At 49.1% G+C, this 25,797-nt stretch overlaps 1 protein-coding gene across 6 annotated transcripts in view; it reads right to left on the bottom strand.

Moving 5' to 3' along the window:
• The window catches only part of GLB1L2 (galactosidase beta 1 like 2), a 39,537-nt gene that overhangs the window by 3,099 nt on the left and 10,641 nt on the right, over positions 1-25,797 (bottom strand). Inside the window, exons 2-19 of one of the 6 annotated variants that reach the window (XM_037013774.2) lie at positions 24,080-24,268; positions 23,543-23,740; positions 21,858-21,926; positions 21,118-21,213; positions 19,080-19,188; positions 14,981-15,073; positions 12,987-13,068; positions 8,055-8,125; positions 6,839-6,923; positions 5,445-5,582; positions 4,831-4,911; positions 4,328-4,434; positions 3,616-3,756; positions 3,283-3,354; positions 2,923-3,001; positions 1,001-1,088; positions 606-717; positions 123-239 (exon numbers count right to left, since the gene is read on the bottom strand). In XM_037013774.2, the coding sequence (XP_036869669.2) occupies positions 123-239; positions 606-717; positions 1,001-1,088; positions 2,923-3,001; positions 3,283-3,354; positions 3,616-3,756; positions 4,328-4,434; positions 4,831-4,911; positions 5,445-5,582; positions 6,839-6,923; positions 8,055-8,125; positions 12,987-13,068; positions 14,981-15,073; positions 19,080-19,188; positions 21,118-21,213; positions 21,858-21,926; positions 23,543-23,574 (1,572 nt within the window). In that variant the 5' untranslated portion in view covers positions 23,575-23,740; positions 24,080-24,268. Of the gene's footprint in view, positions 1-73; positions 240-605; positions 718-1,000; positions 1,089-1,790; positions 2,219-2,922; positions 3,002-3,282; positions 3,355-3,615; positions 3,757-4,327; positions 4,435-4,830; positions 4,912-5,444; positions 5,583-6,838; positions 6,924-8,054; positions 8,126-12,986; positions 13,069-14,980; positions 15,074-19,079; positions 19,189-21,117; positions 21,214-21,857; positions 21,927-23,542; positions 23,741-24,079; positions 24,269-25,797 lie in introns of those variants that run through there. The other 5 variants (XM_073239429.1, XM_073239428.1, XM_073239431.1 and 2 more) reach the window with 5 other exon arrangements.

Genomic DNA, 25,797 nt, shown 5'->3' with positions numbered 1-25,797 from the left:
AAGCATCCCCCCCGTGCCCTAACCAGCCTTACTAGTCTGTGACCATGGGGCCCCCAGGGAAATACCGCGATACCTGGGAGAACAGGGTTCAGAAGGGGTTCCAGGGCAGCAGGTACTCCCACCTGGTTACTGCCTTTGTCCAACCAGGCACCTGGGAGGTAGAGGGTCTCCTGGGGTCCAACGTTCCAGTAGCGTCCAAGGTTTTGCCCATTGATAAATACAACCCCCTTTTCCCAGCCCTTTGAGGAGAGTAGGGAAGGTGTTAATCAACCACACCCGCCACTGAATATAAGGTCTCATAGGCAGGCAGAGACACAGACACAAGCCATGTGTTCTCTCAGCTTCCAAGAGACCCACACAAACCAATGTCTTAATGGCCATGAGGCTTATGGGTGGATGTTCCCTCCCATTCCTACTAGCTCTGAGCCTCCCAGCAGGCCATTCAACTCAGACTGGACCTTGAGAAATACCACTAGGTTTCTGCTTTGAGCCCACCGTCTACCCCAGGGAGGCCCCAGGGGCCCTTTTGGAGAAGGCAATGTAAACACAGAGAACCCCCAGATGCAGGTGGTAGAGGGGGTGACAGGCAGGGAGGGGTTCCAAACCTCCAGCTTCATGAAGGTGTCAGAAGGAGAGAGGTCAACAGACAAGGCGCCCAGGAAGAAAGCAGGGAATGTGGGTACTTCGGGGATGAGGCTCCATTTGTCAGCACTGAACCTGCAGGCAGGATGGAAGACAAGGGAGGGCTTGGGCCCATCCTGCATCTGCCTGCAAAGGCACCCCAAGTCCCCGTTGGACCTGGGGCACAGGGAAGGCAGCAGGGCAGATCCAGAGTCCCTGAGGCACTAGTGCTGCAGAGCCTCTGCCCTGACCAGAGCCTGCTGGGCCCAGGTGCCACCTGAACTGCTTGTTAGGAGGGGCAGGCAGAGCAGGCCCCAGGCCCTCCCAGCTCTTCTGTGGTCGTACGTAAGCTTACACGCTGTGCAGGGCATGGACCCACCTCTGAAAGAAGCTCTTTTTCAAATCCAAGCTGTAGATTCTGAATTTTTTCAGGGGAGAATCATTCAGATAGATATTTCCTATTAAACCTGTGGGACAGAAGTCAGGAAGCATGAGCCTGGCCAAAGGCAGGGGGCAACTGACCTGGCTAGGGCTGGGCACATACATGAAAAGTTTTCAGAAAGTTCAAGTAAGAGTTTCTCCTGAAGTATGTACTCCCTGAGCAGCTGTTCTTGCAGCAAGAAACCTTCCCTAGACACCTCAAAGGGGAAGAGAATGAGTATTACCAGTATGTGCCAGGGACTACATGGAAGAATACATTTGAAGGAATGACAGGGTGGGCATGTCACAGAGAAACAGCCTATGGCCTCTCTCTGAGTGGGGATCTCCCTTGGGGGGCTGAGAATTCCAGCAAATTAAAATGAGTCCAAAGCGACACATGATTGCAGGCCACAGCAGTTGCAGTCTAGCTTTGAGGTCGGTTTGGGGAGGTCCTAGTCTAAAAAGGCCTAATAGTTCAGACAGAAATCCTTGTATGATATAGGATTAAAGACTTTTTTTAAGTATTTAAATTGTGAACAGATGGCAACATGACATGTGTGTCCAAGTCGGCGGTACTGTGCACACTTGAATAGCGAGTAGTCAAGAGTACGGCAGCTCCCAGGGCCCTCCCACTGAGGGCTGCTGAGTTGCCAGGGTGGGAATGTGGGTAGACTGAAGGAAAGCAAACAGGCTTCACAGGGCCTACCAACTCCCACATGTGGCAGGTTCAGGTGTGGGGGGCATACCCATTTCTGGAGAGGGGGTCTGTGGCTTTACACACAGAACTGCTCCATGGGCACTCCACAGTGAGAGTCTGGAGAGGGCACATGATGGTCAGAGGCCTGGCAGGCCGAGACTGGGAACAGGGTCAGGCTGGCTGTCCCTATCCACCCACAGAACAGAGGAAGTGAAGATGGGCCTGGAGAGGGAGCTCTTCAGGGTAAGAAGCTGAGGCCCAGAGAGGAACCCAGCAGGGACCGCTTAGGCAGACAGGAGGGTGAGTTGCAGGGTGCTAGAAGCTAGGCTGAGCACTTCTGGAGAACCGAGTCACAGGATCCAGGTAGCTCCCAGGGGCTGGGCCGTATCACTTCCCTGGCAGGCAGGGAGGCAACGCAGAGGTGTCTGCATCACAAAGCGGGGACACCCATGAGAGAGTTCGAATGTCTTCCGGTGTTTCCTACCACAGTAAGATTTAATTTTTCTGAGTTTGTATTTCATAACTTACATGAAATCATCCACATTTTAACAGATAAGGAAGAGGCAAATTTAAGCAGAAAAGACTGAGATGGCCAGGAAAAATTAAGTGAGTTGGTGTACCGTTCCTAGAGTGGCACAGCATGAGAGCATTTTGTTCACTGTGTGTCTGCCTCCTCCTCCCCAACACAAAGGGGATCTGCAGGGGCTTCCAAGGTGCATCAGGAAAAAAAATTCAGTGTGGAGACCAGGAAGCCAGGGGTCCAATGCCTCTTTTAGATTCCTGGCAACCCGCTGCCTTGCCCCTTACCCCCAGCACCCCACCCTCACCCCGAGCCCTGTGCTGAAAGCCCCTGTGCTGAAGCAAACAGAAGCCCAGGCAGACCTGAGGAGGTTGGCTCAGTGTCAGCCATGTGTTCACCATGGGCAAGTTGACAGCATGCCTAGGAGTCCTACCTGGGAAGAGAGAGACCCAGCCGGGCCTCTCAGGCCCACTTCGACCACCCTCTACTGAGGCTTCATGCCCCGTCTCCCTCCACTGGGCCTCCATGACCCCACCTCCCCCCACTGGGCCTCCTTAGCCCATGCCCTGCCTGCTGTGGTCAGTCTGTGTGACCTGCTGGGTGGAGAAGGGATAGTCAGGCATGCTGAGCACGCAGCCCTTCTCTCAGCATTGCTGTGACCCACCTTTGCGCTGGTCATCGATATTATCTCCATAGTTGACTCGCCCGCGATTCTCCACCAAGATCCTCAGCATGGAGTAACCCTGCCAGGAACACAGTGGCAACGGTGACCACCTGATCACCAAGCCATAAGGTCACAACTGCACCTCAGGGTTTCACTGTGGAACTCCAGTTCTTCCCTAAACTCTGAGGATGGGAGTGAAAGAGTACCCGCTGCTCAGAAAGCAATGCTCTGCCTTCCCTCCATCGGCAGCTCTGCGGTTAAGGAGCTCGTCTTCCAGGTCTTCCTCTTTGACTCCCACCAAACCTGCTCAGGGAGCAGCTGGCACTAGCCATCATCACCCAGCTCCCCAGGGTGACAAACCTGGATCAGGGGGATAACGATCTGCTTCCTTTTATAGTCCAAGAATCCTACAGATACTGTGTTCACAAATACCTGCCAAATGAACAGAACACACAGGAGGGAGGTGGAGGAGGGGCCTCTGCTGAGCAGAGCAAGAAGCGTCGCTGTGTGTGCTGAGGGTTTTAGCCAGGCACAGCAGGAAAACAAATGCCCATGACTGCAGCTGGGAAGGACTGCGCAGCCAATGGCGATGGGCCCCCTCCACACACTGGTAACAGCCACCCACCCGAGTGCCGAGGACAGATAGTCAGAGGTATACTACAGGGCTTGATAACCCCAAGGCCCCAGGAATACCTGCCCTCGGTCACGCACAAGACCGCTGAGGACACCGGATGAGGCGATGGTGGTCTCGTACAGAATGTACCCAAAGGACTGTCCATTCCCATTGTTCACAGGCAGGTTCTCCATATTGACTGGCCTTTCAGAATTGACTGGCTGTATAGAGAGATGGTGAGGGGCTTGGGTTGGGGGGCACTCAGGGATTAGGCAGAGGAGGGAAAGGGCAGCAACCTCACTGAAGCCCTGTGGCGGGTGCGGGGTAGCAGACAGACCCACTGGGGGTCAGCACCCTGAGGTGGGGCAGGGCCTCTGACATGCTTTCCTCCTTGACCTCTCATCACACTGGCTCCGTGGCTCTCCAGGGTGAGAGGGGAAATGTGGCGACACAGTATCTTGCCCTGCATCACAGTGGGCCTCAGCCTGGCCACCCCCCACTGCAGCATTCCCACCCACCTCGGGTCAGCCACAGAGGGCAGCTCTCAGCCCACGGCTGTGCCCACTCCCCTGCCTCTTTAGGCTCCTTTCCCACGGAGGCAGGACAAAGGGACTCCTGCTGAGTTACCCAGGATCCCACGAGCTCTTTGTTCCTTCCCACTTCATGCTCTAGCAGAGTTTGCTCAGGGTCCTAAAGGGCACAGTGAACCTCCAGGCTGCCAAGACATACTTCTGCCCTCCTCCATGACAGCCCAGCAGGGCTTCCTGACCCGCTCTGTCTAGCAGCACTCACCTCCTCCAGGTACATCAGGGCATCCCACAGTGACAAGTAGAAAGTTGGCCTCACTGCTTCATAAGCAGTCTTGGGATGAAGGTCAGGCAGGGGCGGCAGAGGGGCACCTGCAACACAGAGCACAGGGCCAGCCCGAAAGGACCAGTCACCGCCCGCCCAGCCTCCTGACACCAGTCCTGTGTGTTCCTCTCTCCTTGAGCCCAGGGGAGAAAGGACCACCCTTGCATGTGCCTAGACCCTGAGAGGAAGACAAGCAATGTCCCAGGAGTTCAGGGGCTTCCTCATACCCACGGGAGTCTTGGAAGCTATAAAAAAATAAAGTTCGCAAAACACACACTAGGATGAGAACAGTTAGTCTCCCAAACCTGCCTGTCCTTGTCTAGATGTTCTTGCACACACATCAGCTACAGCTGAGGTGGGCAGCATGGAGGCAACTTGTGAAGGGGTTTGAGGGCCGAAGCAAGGGCCCCAGTTGGTGCCTGAGTCTGCTGCTTGCCACGCACCTGAGATGGAGCCAAAGAATTCCCGGAGCTTGATGTACTTGGCTGTGTAGTCTCCAGCCTCCGTCAGCACCGCGTCATAGTCTGCAAGATACCAGCACCCTGTCACTATCACCCACGTCCAGGACAGTGTGTGACACCAAAAGGAGAGGGAGGCAGTGGGGTGGGGTGCAGGGTTCTCATCCCAGCAATTTGGGAGGCAAAACATTTAGAATATGAGCTGTCAGCCAAAATATTATGAATACCAAGTACTATAAAATCATCCAAACTGCCCATGGCCATAGTACGACCCTAAGTGTGCAGGTGCCTTTTCTACCTTCTCGGGAATCTCAGTCTAAAGTGAGGGCAGGGGTCGCATAATTTCCAGGGCCTGACAGGGACAGGAGGCCACCCTCATCTAAGGCTGTGCTTCTCCCTTCTGCCAGCTGACCTCCAAAGGTGCACGCGCATGTCAGCTGGCTCTAGTCTAGCTGTTCAAAAGTGACAATGCACACAAAACCTCCACCTTCCCCAGGCACTCGAAGCCAAATGCATTACCAATTCCAGAAGCTGTCCCTAAAGGACTGTCCCTAAAGAATCCAGGTGTCCAGGGAGGGTCAGTGATGGGGAGTACTTGCCATAGCTGGTGACATCAGACTTATATTCATGGAAATGCATGGCTCCATTTATGAAGCCAAAGTTGGTGCCTCCGTGGAACATGTAGAGGTTGATGGAGGAGCCAGCATCGATGATGGCAGACACAGTTTTTAAAACCTCTGCAGGGGAGTGGGTGGGGGGACCAAGTTAGAGTGAGAGACAAGCCACAGGTGCCTCTGGCCTCTCACCTCCTCCGCCCTCCTCAAACTCAGTGTCATCCTGTCCTTCAGCTTTCCCTGAAACCCTGACTGCAGAGACTGGGGGAGAAGGGGAGAAGGGGGTCTTAAATCAGTTCTCCACTGACTGCCATCTGGATGGACCGCAGCATGGGGCAGCCTTGCACCCCCGCACAGCATGACTGTCAACTGGTCATCTCAGATGAAAGAAGGTAGGATGCCTAATGAGAGATGTAATTCTTACCACCTCCCAGTTCTGCCTCTATTTCAGCATAAACCAATAACATGAAAAGCTAATACAAAGGGAGAAATATAAATGATTACTATATGTAGTTTTTAAACCTCAGTATTGGTCGAAGAAATGGGAACTGAACAATGACCTATCAGGTTGGCAAATATAAAAAATTATTTTAATACTCAGTGTTGGTGAATCTGTGGGAAATGGGTATTATTTAATAAAATGGTGAGTAAGAATTGCTACAATCTTTTAGGGGAGCATAGTAAATTTATTTCAAAATTGCATTAATGTAGCAATTCTAATGCTAGGAACTTAGGGTAATAACATGTCAAGTTTGAAAAACTGGATGTTCAAGAATGCTCCCTGTGAAACAGTGTTCAATTAACAAAAACTGCCAGAAGCAACCTAAGTGTTCATGAACAAGAGACTGGGTAAATAAATTGTGGGTGAGTTGCCAGTACAATGGGGTTCTTTGCATTCTTTAAGACAGTGCTGAAGTCTACATCTAATAGTACAGAAAGATGTCCTTTAGTGTCATTCACTGGAACCAGCAGGCAACAGACCAGATCTAACCGCATTTGTGCACATTTTATCTGTATGTGCATACAGGGCTCAGACAGAAGTAAGAACTGCCTGGCCTGTATGTATCAAAATATTTTCTCTGGGTTCTGGGATTTTTATTTCTTCTTCATACATTTTCTATATGTGCTGGATGCTGGCGAGAGGTATGCATTACTTATCTAATTACAAAATATAATAAAGCAGTGTTAAAAGTTCTACCATTCACTTCAAATGTCAAGATAAATGACTCTGGAATATCAAGAGCTGACTATTACACACAAATAATCCCAGGAGCCTTGCACCCTACAGCTAATTTACATCAATTAGCATGTTATTTGGAACTTGGTCTTATTTCTGAGTTCCACACACAGGTCGGATGTAGTTATCATAAAGCACTCACCAGAAGAATCCAGGATGTTGTGTGGGCCACCCCATGAATCAAACCACCCCGTCCAATACTCCATCACCATCTTGGGCTGAACCCCCTGGTTACCACAAAAGGAAAAGTTAGCTGACCACAAGAGGCAGAGGGGAGCCCCTGATGGAGAGGAATCCCAGCCCTTCTGTCCTCCCAACCGTTCCCTGGCTGCACATCCCTTGCCTTAGAGGCTACTGGACGCAGAATACAGCTCATCCCCCACATGTGGCCTGCACGCTGAAGCTGGAGGGGAAAGAGCTGGCAGAGCTGGTGCAGGAGACCCTGTTGCCTTACAGTGTTAGCTAGAAAACATGGGATGTGCACAGTCGGTCTCTGCTGGAACTCATCATCTGCTTGGGAATCTTCTCCCACACTGCTCAGTTTTCTGGATCAAGCCAAGCTTTGCCTATGCTCTTCCAGGGAAGAACCACGTCCTGTCAGGAGAACTTCATTTCTGAGAGGCACACTGGGGGCACAGACCCCCTCAGCTGCTGCCACTCTTTAGCTGAGGAGTCAGAGGGATACAGAGTGGGACCCTCTTTGAGGTGTAGTTGGTTTAAACAAAACTTTGCCAAACTGGACCAGAAAATCAGGGCATTCTATAACACAGCTATCAGTGCAGGCCCTGCAGCACAATGTCTGGCTTTGTCCCTTGGCTGGGGTGTTCAGTAAGTAACATAACTTCAGAATGCTGACTCTCGCACAGGCTTGCCCTGAGGACATAGCAGTCACTCCCGGGCCCATGTCTGCAGAAGCACCAGAGCCCAAGGGAGGCGTAAGGACAAAGACGCTGGTTACTTCAGGTTCCACACCAGGAGCCCACCTCGTCCATCAAGTACCTCTCTGATAGTCATGGCCTCACATTTAGAGGTGCCTGCATACACAGCAACAAAGTCTGGTCCACAAAGGGCCCCTTTCTCATGAGGCTGGAAGTCACAGTCAGGCATCAGCCCACAGAACACCTCAGAGCAATTTGCACACTGCCTCCCTTGCCGGCAGTGCAGCCACACGGGTGCAGTAGGGCTGGGACCTGCAGTGTGAAGGCAGGGCTGGGAGCTGGAAGGCTGGGGACCCAGAGTTCCCTCCAGGCCTGGGAGCCCTGAGCATAGCCGAGGGCACTCTAAAGAGCCACAGATTTCGTGACAAAGAGGCTTAATTCTCGGAATTCCAAACTGATGCTGCACAGGGCCAGACTTACCTGGACACTTAAGAGAAAGGTGGACAGTAACTGCAGTTCATGCTGTGACTGTAAGTTGATCGTGGCCAGCACTGTGAACAGAAAGGAGAGAAGAGAAGCAAAATATTGTCTTCAAGCCAAGAAGATTTTCTGAATTACCCCCAGACCTTGCTCAGTTCCCCAGCAAAATAAATGAACTAATCTTGACATTGTTTCCCAATTCTCATTAAGTTTATTTCCTCTGATGTCAGGAAATTTACCTTGTTCATCTTGGAAATCCCACCACTCAGCATGGAGCTTACAGAGCAGTATTCAGGAAGCATCTGTTCTTGATTAATGTAAGTTTTACAACCAGAGTGTGCATTTCAGTTAATTATTCTTTTGTGGAGCCCAGAGTTTGATCTTTCCCCTGCACCTCAAGTGTCTAGTACTGGGTACCAATCTACATGAAGGCTCCCCTTTCATGCCTTAGATGAAGGCTAATGTTCTAATCTACTGCATAATGTATTCGTTTTTTAATTTAAAATATTTTAAATGATTTTCCATCAGGGAATGGTATGCCCGAGAAAGATGTGCTCCGTTGGGCCCTTAGCCACGATCCCTTGGCTCGCCCCAGCGGCAGAGCCTGGCTGAGGCTCCCTGCCTGCTCGCTGTCTGCCTGGACAGTGGACCTCACATGCGTGGGCCTCAGCCTAACCCAACTGGGCCTGGGCACGAACGCATGATGAAGGCTGAGCCAGCCTGGCAAGCTGGCCGCCCCGATGCTCTCTGTCAGACATAAGCCCTGATTACTAGTAGTTAAAACCAAAAAGTAGTTGAGCCTCCAGGAGGTTGAATATCTCTCCTCAAGGTTATACAGCTGGTGAAGCAGCAGAGCTGGCCAGAGACCAGGCCCGTCTGACGCTGACCCACTTCCTGTGATGTCACCATCCTCCAGACCCCACATTCAGAGCCCTACTTACCTAAAGGAGGAACCCCTGGAAGACAAGAGGCCCATCTGAAACTGACTAGGAAGGCATCCCAGAGTCACCTCAAGGTCAGCATGGCTAACTGCACACAGCTATTCTCACCCTTTCTGACACTCTGCTTAATACAATAAAGAAATGAAAGGTGGAAGGCCATAAGGAACAAAAGCCAGAGAGGAGACAGCAGAGATGAGGTTTCAAGAAAGTCTTGGGAGACTGCATAAGGGCGGGAAGTAGGTAAGTGGCCTAGAAGGGGAAGAAATTATGACCGGCTCCCTGCCTCCAGCCCAAGGTCTCACCCGATGTCCGAGGCACTGTCTAGGGGGAGGATACCTCCATGCCCACTGGTGCCCACCACCACAGGGGGACCATACTCTGGAACAGCTGAGCCCCAGGTCTGCAGGTGCAGAGGCCAAAGTATAGCAGAGGGTGGAGAGAAAGATTTGAGCAATCTGAGCAGGGGACTTGTGCCCACCCCTCTGGCCTGCAGCCACTGCCCAAAGGACTCATCCCTGGAGGAGTTGGTGACACCATAACAAACACCAGCATAAGGCTTCTCTCCTCCCCAGTTGCCCTACAGAGAAGCATACCTGCTGGCAGTCTGCCTCACCCTCAGCCCCAAGTGGCCACTCACTGACCCCTCCTCAGACCACTCAGTCCAAAGCAGGCAATTGATACAATCCCCTTACATGGAAGATAGAGCAACAGGTAAATGTTTATTTTTTAAAAAGTGAAATATACTCAGGGACAAGAAAAATCAGGGAGATAACAAAGAGAGAAATAAGATTTCATTTTAAAAGTATGACATAAGAAAAGAAATAGAGTCAAGAAAAAACATGGTTCAGGAAATCCCAAAAGAACTGGAAGGGAGAAGTTGAGGAAGTCACCCAGAAAGCAGAACTAAAGGGCAAAGATTTAAGAATCAAAAAGGCCTGAGACGTAGAGAATGGGTATGAGCATCCTATCCACAAATACCAGGAGGGACCAAAAGGTCAGAAAAAGGGTGGGAAGCATGTCCAAGAAACACAGGTGTCCCCTGTTCATGACCATAACTGGTGCAGTTCACATGAGCCACGGAAGTGCCACGAAAGGGAAGAAGACTTATACCGAAGACAGAATGTGAAATGCCAGAGAACCAAGGACAAAAGGAAAATTATAATATGTTCTAGTAATAGGAAAGAGAAAAAAAAATCAGGATATGTAAAGGAATCAGGAACCAGAACGTCCTTGCTCTTCAGCAGCAACAGCGGCTGCGAGAAAATGCTGGGGAAATGCCTTCAATGGTCCAGGGAATGGGACTCAGTGGAAGACACAGAGGTGAGTGCAGGTAAAGCAAGGAGGGAGAAGTCAGCATGCAGAACTTTAACCAATAAATACAGAGTTCCATAGGCATGTTATTTCAAATTAAGAAGGGAAATACCAGAAGAAAAAGAGCTCAAACTGGTCATTTCTGGGTCATTGGAGGAGGCAGGCCACATTGTATTTCTTTCTAAACATTTCTATGGTTTTCCTTTTATACCATGTGAGTGTGTTACTTTAATGACAATTTTGACGAAGTGGAAAACATTATTTCAGGCAGCAGGCTGCAGTCCAGAGGCCAACCTGCAGTGGAGGGGCATGTGGAGCAGCAGGGGCCCCCGGGGACTCCAGCACCTGGCCTTCCTCAGCAGAGGCTGACAGACTAAGCAAAGCTCACAGCAGCCCCCGAAGTTGCCTTCCCAGCACCGCCACAGCTGCACCCGGGCCCCATGAATGCTCAGGGCCCAGCCACTGCCTTGCAGGCAGCCGCAGGGAGACAGCGCCACCGCGTGGAAACGACGGGGATCGCCTGGGGCCTCAGCAGGAGGAAAGGTTTGGGCCTTGACAGCTACCCTGGGGACAAGAGTCTCCTCCTGCCCACTCATCCCACAGTCCCCCTGATGCCAGGATGCAGAGGTGAAAGGCCCTCTCTTCAAGCTGGTCGGCCTAGTGGAGACCTGCGCTGAACAATAAAGTGCGGTGTGCTGGGGTAGGGCCCAGAGGGGTCACTGAGAGGAGCTGGCAGGAGGGCATTTCACCCACTCAGTGCACCAGCCCCCTCTGGGCACAGGAGCAAGACCGATCAAGACAGACAGAACCTAGACCCCTGCAGAGCTTACTGCAGCCATGAAACAGGTAAATGAAACAAAGGAACACCCAGAATGTTAGAAGGCAAAAAAATAAAGCAGGGCCTAAAGTCTGGGAGAGGGAGGGGCTGCAATTTCAAATGCATGCTTGGAGGGAGCCTTACTTCGAGATGACCCGGGAGAAAAGGCAGGAGGAAATGGAACAGCCCTATAGACATCTGGAAGGTTAGGTGTCCATCTAGTGCATTCAAGGAAGAGCAAGGAAGTCAGGAAGGTGGAGCAGGGTGGTGAGGGACAGGTCACAGAGGCCAGGGGGAAGCCCCAAAGTCATTCTCAGAACTTGTGCTTCACTCTGAGTGAGATGGGGCGAGGGAACGTGAGGGAATTCCCAGAGGCTGCTAAGGTGGGCAAAGCTGTGGGGGAACCAGCAGTGACAAGGAGATTGACTCCAATGCTGTCACAAGAGCACAAATAAGAAGTGATGGCAACTGCAGAGGTGGCCAAGCTTACTGAATCCTGGGTAAGTCCTGAAGACAAAGATGAAAAGGATTTGCTCATGGCTGTGTCAGGCACACAGGATAGCAACTGCGAGTAACTACACGGCCTGGGCCTGAGCCCCTGAGGGAGAACAGAGTTGCAATGTACTAGACAAAGGAGACTGAAAGTGGGCCAGGTTCTGGAGGGACCCAGACAAGTCCAGTCCCTGCTGGTTCCAAGGAGACTGGCAGACTTCCTGGGCGGGGCATGCCCAGTGGGCAGATGCACCTGTGAGGCAGGAGTTCAGGAAAGGCCCCTGATAGACACAAAACTCAGACTCATCAACACGTAACGGTTTTTAAAGCCATCTGGAGACACCACAGGGTGGTCAGTGTTCAGAGAGAAGAGCAGAGTGCACTCCAAGGAGTGAGCCATAAGGAATCTGAGCACTAGGTTTCAGGGAGGGTGACACCAAGAAGCTGCCTGTGAGGGCAGAGAAAAAACAGGAAATTGTGTCGCAGACGCCAAGAGAGGAAAAGCTGTCAAGGAAAAGAGATTGAAGGTTGCTGACATATAAAATCAGAGGTCAGAGGTGACAAGGACTATCAGCTTAAGTTTTTAACAGGAGGTCACCAGCAACCTTGAAAAGAGCAAGGCCAGGGGATGGTGGGGCAATGTGATCACCATGTTTAAGAGGATTGAGAGGCAAGGGACGAGGGGAGCTGGCAAGGACATGTGCAGGGCACGAGGAGGGGGCAGAGAAATGGAACAGCCGCTGGGATGTTTTTTAGAAGGGAAAATGACATGTTCCTATACAGATGGGAATAATCCAATAAAGAGGGGTTGACGGCACGGGGCAGGAAGGTATTGTGGGAGCATGGCCCTAAACAGGTGCTAGAGGGACTCGGGCACCTGGCCTAGAGGAGCAGCTGGCCTAACTGGGGTGGGGCCAGTGTCCCTGCCATGGCAAGAAGGGCAGAGTCCGGGGGCAGGAGGCTACTGTGGTCTGCTGCCACGCTCACTGCCCAGCTACTGTCTGTCACAGTAGGGACCACACGGACCCGGAAGTGGCCAGCCGTCCCTATGACTTCGGCGGGATTTGAGTGCGCCTAATACTATATCCGCTCAGTCTGCTCTGCTGCCATTCGTGGACCTCCTCAGAGGCCAGTCCGCTGTTCCCGGCCGCAGTCTGCAGACCCCTGGGAGCGCCCCTAGTGTTCAGTGGAAATGGGAGAGCGGGCTATGGCAAGCCTGTCCCCAGTGCTCTGAGGCCTGGGGCTTCAGGGCCTCGTGCCATGCAAATGGAGAACAGGCACCAAAGGAATTCCCTTGTGACATAGGCCGTCTGGGGAGCATAAACAGGCCAGGGCACTGCCCCCCACACCCACAAGGCTCCAGGCAGGCACCTCCATCGACGACTCCCTTTGGAAGGCCGTCCTTGTTGTCTGAAGTCAAGAGCAGCTCCACAATACCTCGATCCTCCAAGGCCTGCAGGGGAAAATAGGAAAGTCAAAGGCTGTCATTCCTCAAAGTTCCTGCCATGTCACAGCTGGGAATGTGGCAGCCAGAAGAGAAAGAGGGCAACATTCAAAACAGAACATTCATTTCTATGCAAAAAAAGAAGAATGCCCCCTTGTCTGTGCCCACCACATTTGACAAAGCTCCCATCAGCTGAAAGTCCAGCAAAGGCAGGGGCAGGGCTGTCAGGCTGTGGCAGGCCTCAGCTGCTCCAATCTGCCAGGGTGCCACATCTGGCTGGCATGCTCCTATCTCCAGGGTGCCGGGTCTGGCTGGCATGCTGCTCCTAGACCTGCCTACTCAGAGGCCAGCTCAACAAGACTAATTGCCATGCTGTCACCCAGAAACTGACGGCAGGGCTCCAGGAGTAGATCAGTGGCTCCAGGACAACCTACCCTCTGCTTTACCCACCCCAGGAGCAAGCAGCCCATCCCTTCCCCACACTGGGCCAGGGTGCGCTCTGGTCAACAGTCATATGCCTATTTGCTGCAGGTGCCCAGGAGAACAGGAAGTGCTCCCTGAAGGTTGTAAATCAGAAGAGGAAGTGGCAGGAACCCACAAAGTGCTAAAGAACAGTAATGATCTCACCACTTTGAATATGCTAACATTTCTAAGCAGGCCAGGCCTTCTGCTAAGCAGTTTACATGGACTGTCCTGCTCAATATGTATAGACAGAGAGCTTCCCAGGGGTTGAATAAAGAGCCAATAATGAACAAGCGTGAAACTAACCTACACTCCATTCACCTTCAAAGTCTCTGCTTCTTGGTGGGGACCTTTCTAGCTAATTCAAAGACAGAGAGGCAGTTGGAGGTGTGACCTGACCCAAGATGTGGTAGACGCCTTGACTATCAGGACTGAACTTTCCCCTTTCCAGATTTAGGAATGCCACTCTCCTTGCAGACAGCCTTGCGCCCCTACACAGTGGGCTTTCTGCACATGAGAAGAAGGGGAAAGAATGGATAAGAATCTACAAGCTGGGGCCTCAGTCTACCTGTCTGCAGGGATGAAGTAATTTCCAGATGGAAAATGAATCTGCCTGGACAGCAAAAGACATGCTGCCCAGGACATCAAGGAACCAAGCAAAGCATCTTTAATTAGGTGGATTCACTGTGTCCGTATAATATTTTCCCAACTCATACCATGGCCAACCCTTCTAAATACTCCACAGCCAATGCTCATGATTCTATCAAAGTCTTATTTATTGACTTCTTATACTATGCCTAGAATAGTACTGAGCCCTGTGATCTCATGGATACACAAATTCAGAGAGACAAACACTCATTAGTCCCACTTCATAGAGGAGAAAAGTAAGGCATTTGTTCAAAGTCTCTGCTACTAACGGGCACACAGCAGATCTGAGTATTAGCCTGTTCTTTTAAGTGTTACTCTAGCCCTAACTTCCCCTGCCATGTATTAAGTGGTTCTCAAGCTCTCCTACACTTTGGCATCAGATGTCTGAGCACCACCCAGAGATTCTTATGTAATTGTCATGGTATATGGTCTATAGGGATTGTTAAAGATTTCCGAGATGAAACCAACACACAGCCAAAGACAGGAAGCACTGCCTGAGATGCTGGAAAGATTCAGCCTCTCCAGGAAGACTTTTCAAATCATCACAACTCAACTAAGTCAATTCCTTTATTCTTGGCCCCTGCAATACCAACACCATGCGTATACATCAAGCCCAATTAAACTAAATTGATAAAGGGTAAATAAGTGACAACCCGGTTGAAATAAAAATATGGAGAAAGGATTCACTAGTGAATGGAACTGGGAGATGTGGTATTGACATGAGAGAAGTATTAGACTGCCTTGCCACACCAGAGCCCATAATATATCCCCAAGGAAGGAATATGAAGAAATGGACTGAGCTGACTCTTACGTTCCTGATGTAAGGCATATAGGCAGGGTCTTTGTTATAGGAGCCGTATTCATTCTCCACCTGCACAGCAATGATGGGTCCTCCGTGCTTGTACTGGGGAAACGAGATTAAAAAATCAGAAGCTGAGTTTGTACTGGTAACTGTATTATCTAATTTCACCATACTTATGGCCAATTACTAGCAAAACATCTCACTTGAAAGCCAAAGTCTCAAAAGGTTTTGTATCTAATTGAGAGTGATGTCGGTAGGACACAGAATAGGAAGCTTCTGACCCTGTTCCCCTATGGAAAGTAAACAACTACAGACTGACAAAAATAACTTTATAGGGGCCCAGGAAAACAGTCAAATGTTTAACAAACAAGTGAACATCCAATGAAGAAAAAGCGCTGTTTAGATGGTGGGAAATTCATGGTGTTTTGCTCAGCCTTGCCCCAGCTCCTTCCTGGCATAGCATTGCCAGGAGTCAGAAGGGAGCACCCCAATTCCCCCAGGATGAAAGTAGCAAAGTGAAACTTGTTTACAATGCTCTGGGCTGTCTATGGCCTGCCCAGTGGACTAGTTTCTGTCTCATCTGACTTGGAGCTCAGATAGGAAATGTTAGCAGAGTTTGGGTCTCAGGCTAGAAGCTGCAGAAGGTAGGGTGAATTACATGAGAACACTTCAGGTGGACTACAGAACCATGGATGCCTGGGGCAAGGTTATTACATGCAAGGAATACATCTAAAGCCACAGAAAGCTGGCTGAGACTCTGGAAAAAACAAGACATGTAAAAGCAGGAGAAATCAAGGAGTTAAAAAAAGCACACACACAGATGAGACAGGAGGCCTACCTAGAAAATATCTGAGGTCTCAGGCCTTCATTCCAGGCTGAGCTCAAGGCTCAGGAGCCTGCTAAAGAGTGGTGTTTTCCACCAGTCTGCAAAGACTGGGAGAGGTGACTTTTTTCAAATGTGTAATTTTCAACAATGACAACAAAAATACAAGGCATACACAGAAGCAGGAATGCATGGTTCATTCAAAGGAACAAAATAAATCCCTAGAAATAGCCTGTAAACATGCACTGGACTTATTAGACAGATTTTAAAGCAAGTGTTATGAATATGCTTAAACAGCTAAAGAAAAACATATACAAAGAAATCAAGAAAAGGAAATATGAACAAAATGAGAATATTCATAAAGAGACAGAAATTATAAAGATAACTAAACAGAAATTCCAAAGCTGAAAAATACAGTCTCTAAATAGAAAATTCATCATAGGAGTTCAATAGCAGATTCAAGCAGGCACAAGGAAGAATGGGCATCTTGAATACATTTTAAATATTGAGTCTGAGGAACAAGAGAAAAAAGAATGAAGAAAAGTGAACAGACCCTGACGAACTCAGGCAACATCTTAAGCAAATATACTCATTATGGAAACACAAAAAAGGGAAGAAAGAACAGATAGTGCAGATATATTATCTGAAGAAATCATGACTGAAAATCTCTTAAATTTTAGGATACCTGGAGATACAAATCCAAAAAGCGTCAATGAACTCCAAATAGCATAACCCAAAGTCCCATAATGAGACACATTATGCTCAAGCTGTCAAAAGCCAAAGACGGAGAGCTTGAAATAAGCAAGAGAAAAGCAACCTGATATGTACAAAGGATCCCCGATAAGAGTATCAGGGGCTGTCTCATCAGAAGTCCTGCAGGACAGAGGCAGCAGAATGAAGTATTCAAAGTAATGAAGGAAAAACAACCTATCAACTAAGAATTCTATATCCAATAAAGTTATCCTTCAGAAATGAGGGAAAAATGAAGGCATTCCCAGACAAATTAAAACTAGGGGATTCATTACCACTAGACTTGCCTTACAATAAGTGCTACACGGAGTTCCTGAAGTTGAAATGAAAGGATGCTAGACAACACCTCAAAGCCATATGAAAATACAAAGCTCAAGAAAAAAATGTGAAAACCAGTATGTAAAAAAAATAAAACCCACTATTATTGTAATTTCAGTTAACAAATCCACTTCTTATTTTTATAGGATTTAAAAGATGAATGATAAAAAATAATTATGAATCTACATAAATGGGTACACAATATAAAGATGAAATTTGTGACATCAAACAGAGTAGGGAGCAGAGCTATAAAGGAGTAGTTTTTACATGTATTTGAAGTTAAGTTGGTATCAATATAAAATAGAATGTCCTAACTTTAGGACAGTATATGTAATCCCCATGATAACAATGAAAATTTCTATAGAATATATGCAAAAAGAAATGAAAAGGGAATCAAACTTGTTACAATAAAAAATTACTTAATACAAGGGAAAGTAGCAATGCCTCCCTATGAGGCCGGTATTACCAAAGTCAGAAAAAAACTACAAGGAAACTACAGAACAGTATCTCTGATGAATATTGATGCAAAAATCTTCAACAAAATACTAGCAAACCAAATTCAACAGCATATTAATAAGATTATACTCCATGAACAAGTTGGATTTATTCCTAAATGCAAGGATGGCTCAATGGAAATCAATATAACATGACACATTAATTAAATCAAGGGAAAAACCACATGATCATCTCAACTGGTGCAGCAAAAGCATTTCACAAAATTCAACATGTTTTCACAACAAAAACACTCAACAAATTAGGAATATAAGAAAATAATCTCAACCTACTAAAGGCTATATATGGAAGTCCATAGCCAATTTCATACTGAATGGTGACAGATTGAAAGCTTTTCCTCTAGGATTAAGAACAAGACAAGGATTATTGCTTTCACCACTTCCATTCAACATAGTATTGAAAATTTAGCCAGAGCAATTAGACCAAAGAAATAAAAGGCATCCAAATTAGAAAGGAAGATGTAAAATAATCTCTATTTGCAGACAATATGCTCTTATATGTAGAAAATCATAAAGATTACACAAAAACTCTAAGTGGTAATAAACACATTCAGCGAAATTGCAGGATACAAAATCAATGCAAAAAAACTCAGTTCTGTTTCTATACACTACCAATGAACCATTCTATTTACAATAGCATTAAAAATATTTAAAAACTTGGAATAAATTTAATCAAAGAAGGAAAGTAGTTGTACACTGAAAACTGCAAAGCACTGATGAAAGAAATTAAAGCAGACAGCAATAAAAAAGACAGTCCATTGATTGGAAGACTTAATATGTTAAGAGATCAATATTTGCCAAAGTGATCTACAGATTCAATGCAATTCCTATTAAAATTCTAGTGTTTTTTCCAAAAGAGAAACCTATCCTAAAATCGATATGGAATCTTGAGGGACTCCAAATAGACAAAATAATGTTATAAAAACAAAAGTACAAAGTTAGAGGTCTCACATTTCCTGATTTCAAAACTTACAATACAGCTATGATAATTAAAAGTGTGGCACTGGCATAAAGCCAGATATAGACTGATGGAATAACATGAGACCAGAAATAAACTCTCACATGTATGGTCAAATGATTTTCTGTAAGGGCACTGAGGCCATTCAGTGAAGATGGGAGATAGGGAGTTTGTGATTAATGGGGATAGAGTTTCAGTTTGGGAAGATTAGAGTTCTGGTGATGATGGTGGTGACAGTTACCCAACAATGTGAATATATTTAATGCCACTGAGCTGTACACTTAAAAACAGTCAAAAATAATTTGATGTTGTGTATATTTTACCACAATAAAAAAATAATAAAGTAATTATGGCCAGAAAATTTTAAAAAGAAATAGGTTTGGTATGCCTTTTCCAAGTTTAAGAATGCTTCTGACCCATATTCCTGGCATGGTCTTCTTTACCACTCCATCCTCTACCTCCACCACCCAACCTACTACAACTTGCTAAACCATCCTGCTAATCCCATCTTGCTTGCAGCTGCAGCACCGTGTGGATAATGTAGGCCCTTTCACCCTTCTGCCATTTCAGCACTGCACTGCCTCAGACAACACTGAAATAGAGGGATTTTTAAAAAAAACAACCACTGTAAACCCCTCCCACTGTAGATCTCAGGAAGTAGGGAAGAATGTGTACAGTCTGTGCAGGAAGGAGCCCCTCAACCCTTGGTCTGAGAGTTCACCCAGGACTGTTTCTGCTTGCTTTTACCTGGAGAGGTACCACCCTGGACATCAGGTGATCAAAATAAAGGTCCACTGCCTCGGTGAAGCCCTTGTAAGTTGTTCTCAGCCTCATGCCAGAGTCTTGGAGTAACCAGCTTGAACAAAAGGGGAGGAGAGTTAGTTTCACAGTTTGTGGGTTTGCTTGGGGCAGGATGATAGTGGAGTGAAAAGGAAGCAGTGTCGGGTTGCTCAGGAGCGAGCTGGGCATCCCCACGCCGCTACCCCCACCAGCCAGGCAGGAGACAGTGCCACCCGACCTGGGAGTGAGCGCGGCCCCAGCTCAAGCCCTGCACTTGGCACTGCACCTCGCCAAAGGACAGCAGCAGGGGCAGGAAGTTCAGTCCAACTTCATGGCTCTATGTCAGGCTGCCGCTCAGAGAAAAACTTTTTATCAAACTCAAGGCCACATTTTCAAGCAGCCACCTACAGTCTCATGACAAAGGGGTGAAGCCAAAGAGGCTAGGAGTCTCTGGGGCTGGAGAAGGGCACAGATGTAAGCTTACAGAGTCCCCCAGCCATGGTGCGAGTGGCCAGCCTCTCCTCATGCTGGCCCAGCGTCTGCGGCCCACCTGGCCCTGGGGCCACAGTGCTCAGCACAGCCGGGGCAGGAGCTGCTGAGCAAGAGGAGTGGCTTGCCCCCCATGCCCTCTGTGCCCTCCTTCCTCAGGAACACACAGCATTAGTTCCAGGGCTGGAGTCAAGGCATCTTCTCTTCTCACCTGAAACCCTGAGAATACATTATCTAATAGGAAGTTCTGGCACTTCTGTCATCCTGATTTGGAAGCCCTGAACAGGGTCAGAAATCTCCCACTGACATCAGGTAAAAGTGGACAGGAGAAAGCAGTTTCCTCCAGATAGATACCCCCACATGCCACCTCCATAGAACAGGCCTAGTTTCTCATGCCCATGGGATTCTACCTGTTCCCAGGCATCTGGCTCAGCCTCCTCTCGGTGCCCAGGTGTCCATCCTGTAAGCGACTAGGACCTTGATGGACAGGCATGGCCAGGGGGTGGTCTGAGCACAGAGCCTCCCTGCCTCTGAGCTAAGACTTAACCCTGTCCTCCTGGGCCGTGGCGGCTGAGCTTGAGGACATTGCTGACACACAGATTTCTGATCCCCAGGTGGGGGGGATGCCACCCTGGCCGTGTGCTTGGCCTCCGTGAGGACACTCCTGCTAAGCTGGACAGCACAGTGCCAGCAGTGATCCTGGGATGGAGGAGGTAGAGATGAGCCCGTGCTCCCTAGAGAAGGGCTGGGTTGCACCTGAGACGAGAGAGAAAACAATGCCCAGGCTGGTGGCTGCGCTGCAGGAGGCCATTCCCACAGGAGCTGGCACAGCAAACAGGATGGTTCTTCCCTCCTGGGCAGGACGGGGTGGGGGAGTGTGGGTCCGACCTCGGAAACACTGTGAGGTTGGGAAACATTATGACCACTGACAGGAAACACCGGCAATGACAAGGAGGAGGAATGAGTGCAGTGCCAGGTGCCTCCTGTCCAGATTTCTGCTCCAACCACAGAGCACTCTCTTGACCTCCATGGAAGCTATACCTCCTAACATAATTCAGGAGGGCCTAAGATTTCAAGATAAAAGAAAACAAAAATAATAATTTGTTTCTCCTACATGTTATCAAAATACTTGGGCTTTAAACAAAAAATGCTTGGTAACATCCCTGAGCAACAGACAGGGCAGATTTGACTTTTCCCATTTTGTAGAAAGGTCCAGAGCAGACAGACGACCTGACAGAGGTCCCAACTCCATAGCAGAGCCCAGTGCGGTGATGTGCCTGAGGAGGGCCAGCCCTGCTCCCGCGGCCCGCCACATACAAGCCACATGAAATTTGACAGAGCCCACAATTGTGATGACATGGCACCTCTGGGTACCACTTACTTTGAAAAGGAACTTCATTACAGAATGAAAACTATATTTGAATAGCAAATTACACCTATGTTTCTGATTAGTGTTTTGCACAACTTTACAATACAAATTCAAGCCACAGCCAGAGCCTCTCACGCCCCTGCTCACCTGGGCAAGCCCCCAAGGTCGATCTCACTGCAGATGTAGGGGCCTGGACGCAGGATCACCCACAGCCCAATCTCTGCTGCCATCAGCACAAAGGCCCTGGGTGGGTCCGGGGGAGGGCAAGGTCAGCAACTCACACATCAGAGCAGAGGCTGGGCAGGGGCTGCCTGGCTCCTCTCCTCACCTGCCCTCCTCCCTGAGACAGAGACACTGGGCAAGTGCAGGGAAGGCCACAGCCCCTTCCCCAGCTGAGCAGGAAACCCCTACACCAGGCCACAGGCCAGAGGCCCTGGGTACTCACTCCCTCCCAGCCTAGGACCATCTCTGCAGCCACAGTGGGGGCATGAAGAGGAAGGGCGTCAGGGCATGGGCAATCCTAACAGTGAACCTGACCCCCACGGCCTTGTTGCCCTAGAGGGGTACCCCGTCCCCACCCGGGGCTAGACGGACCACACTGCAGAGCAGGGCTGATGGGATGAGGCACCTTGGGCTGCAGCGGAGAGTCTGAGCTTGGTGGAGGCAGGCCCAGAGCCCTGGGAGGAGCAGGTTTACGGCTGGGAGCCCCTATGTCCTGGGGGCAGAGCCCTTCACAGCATTCTGAGAACAAGCTCCATCCAGATCTGTCTCTCTCCAGTTCTTAAAGCAGAGCCAAGATGCCCCCATGGCCACTAACTAAGTCACCCCCAGGAGCCACCCCTCTGCCTCCCGCCCCAGGTAGGTCCAGATGCAGCCACAGCACATACTCCAGGTCCAGGTTCCCAGAGAAGTCAAATTTGCCTCTTTCTGGCTCATGGAGGTTCCATGGAACATAGCTGTAATTGGGAAGAGAAGGCATGAGCTTTTAATTTATTACACATTATCTCACAGATTACCTTCTTTATCCCTAAAACCCATTATGGTGGTAGAGGCTGCATTTCCTTAGGTACACTGTCTTAATGGTGTCAGGCAGGAACCACAAACTAACTGAAGAGATTGAGGGACCCTAGAGAATCTAGAGCCAGTCTCCAGGGGACTAGAACCTTGTCTTCTTAGAAGGAAGAGAGGCTGACAAAATTTGAGTGACACATAAGATATGACCACGGGTCAGCTTGAGCATGCGCTCCCCCCACCTCCCTCCCTCCCTGCCCCTCTTTCTCTCTCTTCGTCAGAGGAAAGAAGTAACTGGACAGGAAAAACAGTTGAATGCAAAGAAAAAGAAAGCCTCAATTATCTGTCCTATTGTTAGTGAAGCATGTAGAATTCCAAACCCTGTAACAGAATGGAGGGTCTAACTCTAAAGAGAAGAAAAGGAAATGAAGCAAGTTCTCTAAGGGGCAAAAGTGTGCAGCAACGTCTCATGATGGTGATGACGGCTGCTCCTCTGCGGAACTCCACCGAGCCTGGCTTCTGGCCGAGCCCTCTCCCACTGCAAAGACTATGTGCACGGAAAAGGAGGCGAGGCTTGCTTGCTTTCAATTCAACTTAAAGAGCCCCATGTTTAAGCAAATACATCCTTTTTTTATAGGGCAGAATGTTTACCCTGCAGTATTCCTACAAGCTTCAAGAATCCTAATGTGTGAAGGTACCCCCAGGATCAGAACTTACCTACGCAAATGAGTGGATCATTTTATAATTTTTCTCAAAGTTATACACATTTGTTCTACTATGATGTCATAGCTCAGACCATTCCTGTAACCCTTTTTAGAAATTGTCTTCAAAGTCAGCTCATAAACCACCCAAGAAAATGCATGTCCTTGATTTGTAATCACATATTTTTGCCTGGGAACAGAATAACCCAGCCTGGTAGCACACTTTGTTTCATAGACTTAGACTCAAATATCTGTTGGCAATTTTGAAAAATAAATCCAGGAAGAGATCGGGATTTTTCGTAACTGAGCACATTTTATGATTTATATCAACTTATTCCTGAGTGTCAGCCACATGCAAATCCCTGTGCTAGGGACTAGGGGGAAAGCCATGACATTCTAAAGGTAATGCTAACAAGGAGCACGGACCGCTGCTGACAGCTTCTCAAGGCAGCTGTTTGGAGGAAATTATACTTATTTGCTATATAAACTGGGGAGTGGAATGCTTGTCAACAAAATAATTCATGATAACTTAATCACCTCCTCCACCTATACTCCTTTGTATATGTTGCTCTTTCTGCTCCTCTAGACCTTACCCATTTCCCATCTTTCCATCCCTACGAATGGGAAGCTGTAGGGATTAGGGAGAGGGGAGACTTACTGGGTAAGGTCTAAGCCAGGACACCATAGCAGAGGGGACAGGCTACTTGTTCCTCCTATATTTTCCTCACAAAGCTCGGCCCAAAGATTCCATTTAGGGGCCGCTCTGGTTTGGGATCTTCCTGCCACAAGGCAGCCCTGGACACAGGTGCAAGGAGCCCCACAGGGTAACGAGGCAGGGGGCAGGAGCGGGCCACACTCACGTGGTAAGGGTGTTTAAGCCACAGGCTTTCATCTTCAGTAAGCGGTCCCTCCAGTATTCCTTGGGCACACGGAAATAGTGCACAGAGCCCCCGAAGATCCAGAAGGGGGAGTCCTCCAGCACGAAGTTTTGGCCTTTGGCCTGCAGCCCTGTCTGCCGGTGCCTTAGCCACGGGAGGATCAGATTCCGCCAGTCCAGCCTGCAGGGGGAGGGCAGTGGGGAAGCTTGGAGCTTCAGCAGCGAGCAGGAGCAGAGTCTTAAGAGAGAGAAGAGACAGGCTTCCCCTCCCCCACAGACCCCCAGCATTCCTTTCCAAAGAGGGCCTTCTTCCAAGGCATTCACCCTCCAGCTCGGGCAAACTTTGGAAAGAGTCCTTCTACAGCCCCGCTCACACACCTGGCCCCGCTGCTGGGAAGAGCACGCTGGGGCTGCGGTCAGAACAAGACAAACGCACATTCAGCATGGAGACTATGTACTAACAGGACGGAGAGAACCGAGCGGGCCCCGCATGGGAAGGTGTTCCCAGTGCACTGCGAACCTGCCTCCTGCAGCCGGGGCTGGGTGGTGGTGGGGCGGGCCTCAAGGAAAGGTGCGGCGTGACTCTCGCGGCCTCCCAGTTCCCACCACCGCCAGCGCTGCCGGCCACTACACATCACGCGGCAACTACTTGAGAGAGTGCCTCTGAGCCGCCTCATGGTCACTGGTGCCCGGCCCGAGGTGCAGATACCTGGAATGAGGTTAGAAACAGCATCTATTTGTTGGCCAAATTTCCAAGTTTTAATTATAAACTAAAGATTAAATGTTAACCAAGAGTTAATCCAGCCTGACAGAGAGCCCCACCAAGGAGGGCTGTTGGAAACTTTCAGTTCCTGAAAAAGCACCTCTTTGTGTTCCTGGGTTGGGCAAGGGGAGCCCCTCAAAATGATCCCGTGACTCAGTGCCCCCAGTATTCCATCCCCTCCTTTCCCACCCTGTCTCCTAAAGGCCACAAGAGAACACCAGCAAGAGATGCTGTGGGGACCAGCAAAGTTTCCAGCTGGGAACTTAGGAAAGTGGGAGACAGAAGACACCAGCATGAGTCTGGGGCAAAAGCCCATTTTAGTTGGGGCCTTCTCCACACCCACTTTTCCTTACCATTCCTGACATTGTTGGGCATGCTGCCAGCAGGGCTCCTATGCACAGAAAAACTCCCCAAATGGCCTCTGATCTTCTGCTTATCTTGTAGCACTGGCCAACCCGGAACCCCTGGGAGATGTGCTCTGGCTAAGGCCCAACTCAGCCACTCAATCAACACTGAAGCAGACTGGGTGGGGACTGTCTTCTCTTAGAAGAAACACACATGTGTGAACCAAAAGAGGGCTGGGAGCAGCAGTCTTCACTGTGGATTCAGCAATTCTCTGCATCTTCAAAAGGGGGCTCCTTCACACAGCTTCAGCCAGCCATGTGGACCCACAGCGGACATCGTGGGCATAGGGCACACGCATGTCACACGGCCCATAGGTGCTTTCCCGTGTGCTCAGGGGATGCCCCTCCCACCTGCTCTCTCTCCATCTCTGCCACAGCACCGGCATACCTACACCATAAAGCAGCCAGAACCCTGCTATTAATAGGGCTGCCATTCTAACGGCATTTCGTGAAAATCCACTGCAACCTGCCCGTGCTCCTCAGGAAGCTCACTCCATCCAGACCACACACTTTACAGCCCCTATAAGGAATGCTGATACATACAGTCTTCTCCACGTCATTGCACTCAGATAATTACAGTTCAGTGGCATGAGTGCTCCTACAGGGCGCACACAAAGATATGGGCAGAGCCGCCTTGTGGGCGAGTGAGCTGTACAGCCACACAGGGCCGTGCACTCAGAAGGCCCTCTTGCAATGAGCAGTAAATAAGCCATAGAGATCTAATATGCAGTACAATGAATATAGACAATAATACTGTACTATAGTCATGTGATATTACTATAATGCACTATTGTAATACATAGATGATTAAAAGGAACACCTTGTACACCTTAAAAAATAATTTTTTTAAAGACCCCACACATTTCAGATACTCTGTCATCTCCATTCTGAAATTCTTAATACTTTATAAACAAGGGCCCCACAAATTAGGCAGCCAGGCCTAGTGATAGCAGAGGACAGTAGAAGAAATATGTAGGTAATTGCTGAATGAAGGTATCTGAATTATTCAGGTGGAGTCAGAGAAGGCTTCATACAGAAGATGACATTCCCCTGCATCTTGAAGACAGGGCA

The sequence above is a fragment of the Manis javanica genome, chromosome 6, assembly GCF_040802235.1.
Source record: "Manis javanica isolate MJ-LG chromosome 6, MJ_LKY, whole genome shotgun sequence".
Lineage (NCBI taxonomy): Eukaryota > Metazoa > Chordata > Mammalia > Pholidota > Manidae > Manis > Manis javanica.
Note: the sequence above shows the minus strand (reverse complement) of the source record. Positions and strands in the feature narration are given on the sequence as shown.